This window comes from Oratosquilla oratoria, chromosome 41 (assembly GCF_046742065.1).
Source record: "Oratosquilla oratoria isolate Oo_2021 chromosome 41, ASM4674206v1, whole genome shotgun sequence".
Lineage (NCBI taxonomy): Eukaryota > Metazoa > Arthropoda > Malacostraca > Stomatopoda > Squillidae > Oratosquilla > Oratosquilla oratoria.
The window spans coordinates 14182071-14186698 of NC_134817.1; the positions used below are offsets into that span (position 1 = coordinate 14182071).

A 4628-nucleotide genomic window follows, 5' to 3' on the forward strand; every position below is an offset into this window, starting at 1 on the left:
CAACCGTCAGGCCCTGGTGTTTTATTAACTTTGAGTTTGTCTATACACCTTTTAATTTTTTCTTTTGTTATATTTACCGTAGTGAGTAAGTTTACCCCAGACTTTTCACAGGTTTCAGTTTGGAATTCACTTTGAGGTGTTTCGTTTACGAATACCGAGCTAAAATAATTGTTTAAGATATTACACATTCCTTCATTTGAATATTCAAGTTGACCGTCAGCAGATAATAGTGGACCAATGTGATTCCTAACAACCTTTTTATCTCTAATGTAACTATAGAATTCTTTGGGATTCTCTTTAGATTTATCAGCAATGTTCATTTCGTATTGTCGTTTTCTTTTTCTTATTGTCTTTTTTAAATCTCTCTGTATTGATACATAACTTTCATAGTCATTAGATGCACCCGAGCACTTATATTTCTTATAAGCCTGTCTCTTTTTAGCAATATTTTTTTCAGTTTCTTTGTCGAGCCACTTTGGGCGAGCCTGATTTGGGGGACGTCTGTCCTTAAAAGGAATGTAAGTTTGAATCATCTTAGTGAGCATATTTTTAAATATTTCCCACATCTGATCTACAGGCCTTTCGTTTAATTTTGCCTCCCAATCTGTAAGCTGAAGCTCCTGACGTAGTCCTATGAACTGAGCTTTACTGAAATCGGGTATTTTAGAAGCACAAGTATCTATTCTAAAATTGTTTAGGAGTTTGAATCTGACTAAGTTGTGATCGCTATTTGCAACAGATTCACCGACTTCTACATCAGTTACCATGCTTTCGCGGCTAGTGATCAATAAATCGAGTAAGTTTCCATATCTTGTGGGCTCTTTAACATGCTGAATTAAGTAATTGTCACCAAGAAAATTTCTGATGATTCTGGCGGAAAATTCCAACCACACTCAACCTTCGGGAAGTGGCCATATGACCAGGAATGTGGTATGGGATTATCGCTATAGCTTCGCTGTGCAGGTTTCTTAAGCCGATAAAAACAATTTAAGCGGCACGAGCCGCGACAAAGAAATATTTTTGCATCATATCTGCCATCTCGACATGTGAAATAAAATCCATTACCACACAAAGCTATAATTTTACGGATGTTTTCCAGTGACGGGAGAAAAATAAGAAAAATTGTTTTTATAGAAACAGAAGTAACACATTTTAATCATTATATTTTCTAACATGCTTTTCCAAAACATTTGTTCATTCATATCATAAGTTATACATAATTTGTACAGTTGCACTCATTCACATAAAATCAGATTTGTTGTTATGTACTACTGAAAAACACCAGAGTTGCGGGTGCAATGAATTGTGGAGACATCTTGGTTTGAAATTTTGTCTCACCAGCGATAATACAAGTTATCCATCAGGTTCCTATGATGTTAAAGTTAAAGATCACAATACCGCGTTTATTTATTCGGCATTTGTCCTCTATGAATGACAAGATTCCCTCTACATGATTATGATCACATATCACAAAATTTTCATTTCTACATATAATAGGTTGTTACTCGCAGCTGTGGTGGGCACCGGGGATTTGATTAGCACGGGGATACAGAAGATAGTATCTTTGAATCAGTAGTTGCATGAGGAGATTTTACACTCAGCGAGGGCAGAGGCAGCCTCAAAAACATCAGTAAACCGGGAAGAACTCAAAATGGCGTCATGTGGATGGGATTCAGCACTTTTCACCTCCTGCCTTCCCGTATGATTGATACAATATTCCGGTACTGTTGTTGTACGTTATCCGGTATCATCAGCGCTTTCATGCAGGTGAGGAAGAGTTCGTTAACGAAGCAGTTCTCACTGAAACGAGAAGAACACTGGTAGTTGAACACGCTTACCTTGAATGCATGTGTGCCGTTTTTTGTGTTGGCTTCTTACACTTACCACTATCTCCCCATATATCCCCCACCCCTGTTAATGTGAACATAGTTACACAAGCAATGTATGTCAATGCCACTCATATAGTCATAGAAATTGTTTCACAAGTTTGGCTGATACTTAGTTGATCCTGAAGGATGACGTACCGGCATCTAAGATAGACTGATTTATCGCGGGACAAATTCTGACAGTCATCGCAGACTCGGGAGAGGTCCGTGTAGATGTCTGAGTACGTGGAACGACCCCTGCAAGAGAAGAAGTGGTCCCTGAAGTAGATGCTGCCCTCCACTTCAGTTTCATGCCAAGACACAAACACAAACGCAAGCAATGTTGCAGCAAGCCAGGAACGCTGGAAAAGACAATGGGGTCGTTAAAGTGAGAGCACGCTAACAGTGAGGGACTGAGGTTTAGATCCACCACCGATTGTTGTGTGATTAGGATTCAAAAGGTGAATAATTTCGATAAACTGTAACAAATATGTGAAAATCATGCTTACACAGGAACTCAAGATTGGACAAGTGTAGTGCAAGAAAATCTGAACAAGAGAAGCTGACACGTGTGAGTGGGTAAATCATTGATATACCGAAAATGCTTCCACTGACTAAACCGATACGAGGTAAAGATTACACTGTACAACAAATTTCAGGATTAAGAAAAAAACATAGTTCTCATGTGCGTTTTATTATGAAGTTCAATGTTCTGAATTCAAATTTGATAAAAAATTTCATGCCACGTCACAATTTTTTGTAAATCGCTGTTTTAATAATTATGCAATTAATAGAGATTTCCAAGGTTCCATAAATGTATTTTGCTCCCAAAGTCAGATTAAATGTCTTCATTGTATTTATTTAATTAATATATAATGAATCGGCATGTTTGTTAGCTTTATATGATGTATTAACCTACAATCTATTATTTACTTCTTCTTTTATAAGACGTCTCAGGCGTGTCACGCTTCAGGTTCCAACAGAAGTCAGCCATGTTCATCACTCACATCTGCTGCATTCTCTGGGAAGAAGGACAGATGAGAATGAAGAAAGTGTATCTTCAGTGACATATTGCATCCGAGATCTTGGTAGCATTTGATTAGCCTCTCCACTTTACGCTCTCGCTGGGACTCTTGGTGCTTTCCCAGAAGCCCTTTGCATACATCTTTGAATGCATGCCAGGCCGCTAGCTCAGGTTCATCCATTGTCGCCTCAAAGTCCTCATCATTTATAAGCTTGCGAATCTGAGGGCCTACAAATATACCCTCTTTAATCTTGGTATCACTAATTTTAGGGAAGATCCCTTTGAGATACTGGAAACATGGCTTGTTATGTTGCAGTGCTTTGGTAAATTGCTTCATTAGGCCTAGTTTTATATGCAGTGGTGGCAAAATTATTTTCTCCTTCTTAACTAGTGGCTCATGAATTACATTATGGCATCCAAGCGTCATAGATTCCCGAGATGGCCATTCTGAGCGTATATAATGTTCTGATCTGGCCCTACTGTCCCACTTGCAAAGAAAGCACATAAATTTGGTGTATCCAGTTTGTAGCCCATTAAGTATGGCTACTACTTTCAAGTCTGCACAAATTAACCACTCTTTGTAACTTATGCGGTCTAGAATAAAAGCAAGGTTCTCATATGTCTCTCTTAAAATGACTGAGTAAGCAACTGGAACTGAAGGCATGGTGTTCCCAATGTGCAACAGAACTGCTTTTATGCTGTAAAGGGATCCATCTATGAATAGCCTCCACTCATTGGGTTCATAGGACAGCTCAAGGGCACTGAATAGGCCTCTGATATCATTACAATAAGTCAAGTTGTTTTCCAAAGTGAAGAAATCCTGTAGATTTGCAGAACGCTTCCTAAATACTGTAATTCGAGCTTCTTCATCCAACAGGTGCCATTGTTGCAAACGTGAGGCCAGGAGTTCACTCTGTTGCTTAGTAAGTGTTAGATCACGAACTAGATCATTGAGTTCTGGTTGGGTGATGAGGTGTGGTTTCTTATCAGATTCAAGTTGTGTCGTATACATTGCATCTTGAGATTCTGAATCGTCTGAGTTGCTCGTGTCATCGCTTGGTAGTTCAGAGGGCGGCTGTGGTACAGGAATAGCACTTGAATGTCGAACTGGGCGAATAGCAGACTGAAGATCTGGACACATGATAGATTTCTTGCCTTTTCTGTTGCGACATGCAGGGAAATAAAATAAAATCAGACTAAAAAATGGGTATTATTGGTTGTGATCACGTGCAAAAATAGTGGAAGTGCGACTTATTATGTATTTCGATCTTTTTTATTGATACATCTCTTGAAAATATATATAAAAACAGTAAAAAATAAACACTGAACACCCACCTTTAATATCCGTTAAGCAGAAATAGCAATCTGTTGAGTGGTCCTTTGGCTCCCTCCAGACCATTGGTACGCCAAACATGAGGCCAGTCCCTTTGCCTTTCACCCAGGCAGAAAGGGAACTTGTACACCTGACACAACATATGTGAGGTGCCCAGCTTTTGTCCTGGTCACCCACTTTACATCCAAAGTACAGCTCATAAAGTTTCTTTACACGTTGAGTCAACTGTCTCTTGTATTGCCTTAATGTAACTGATCCACATATATAACAAAACTTGTCTGGCGAATTCTTGCATTCTCTAGGCATCTTAACTCTGTATCCTGTTAAGAAAAAAAACACATAGCTATGTGAAAAATTATATAAATGGTAAAAGCAACAAAAATACCGTTCAGATAGACATTGCAGG

At 38.8% G+C, this 4628-nt stretch overlaps 1 protein-coding gene across 1 annotated transcript; it reads right to left on the reverse strand.

Moving 5' to 3' along the window:
• Positions 1-1660: 1660 nt before the first annotated feature.
• On the reverse strand, positions 1661-2233 carry LOC143021113 (vitellogenesis-inhibiting hormone-like; the record flags this gene model as incomplete). Its single annotated transcript, XM_076178400.1, has 2 exons — positions 1661-1800; positions 2025-2233. Coding segments are annotated over 2 exons (327 nt in total), but the record flags the coding sequence as incomplete, so codon positions are not given.
• Between the last annotated feature and the right edge of the window lie 2395 nt (positions 2234-4628).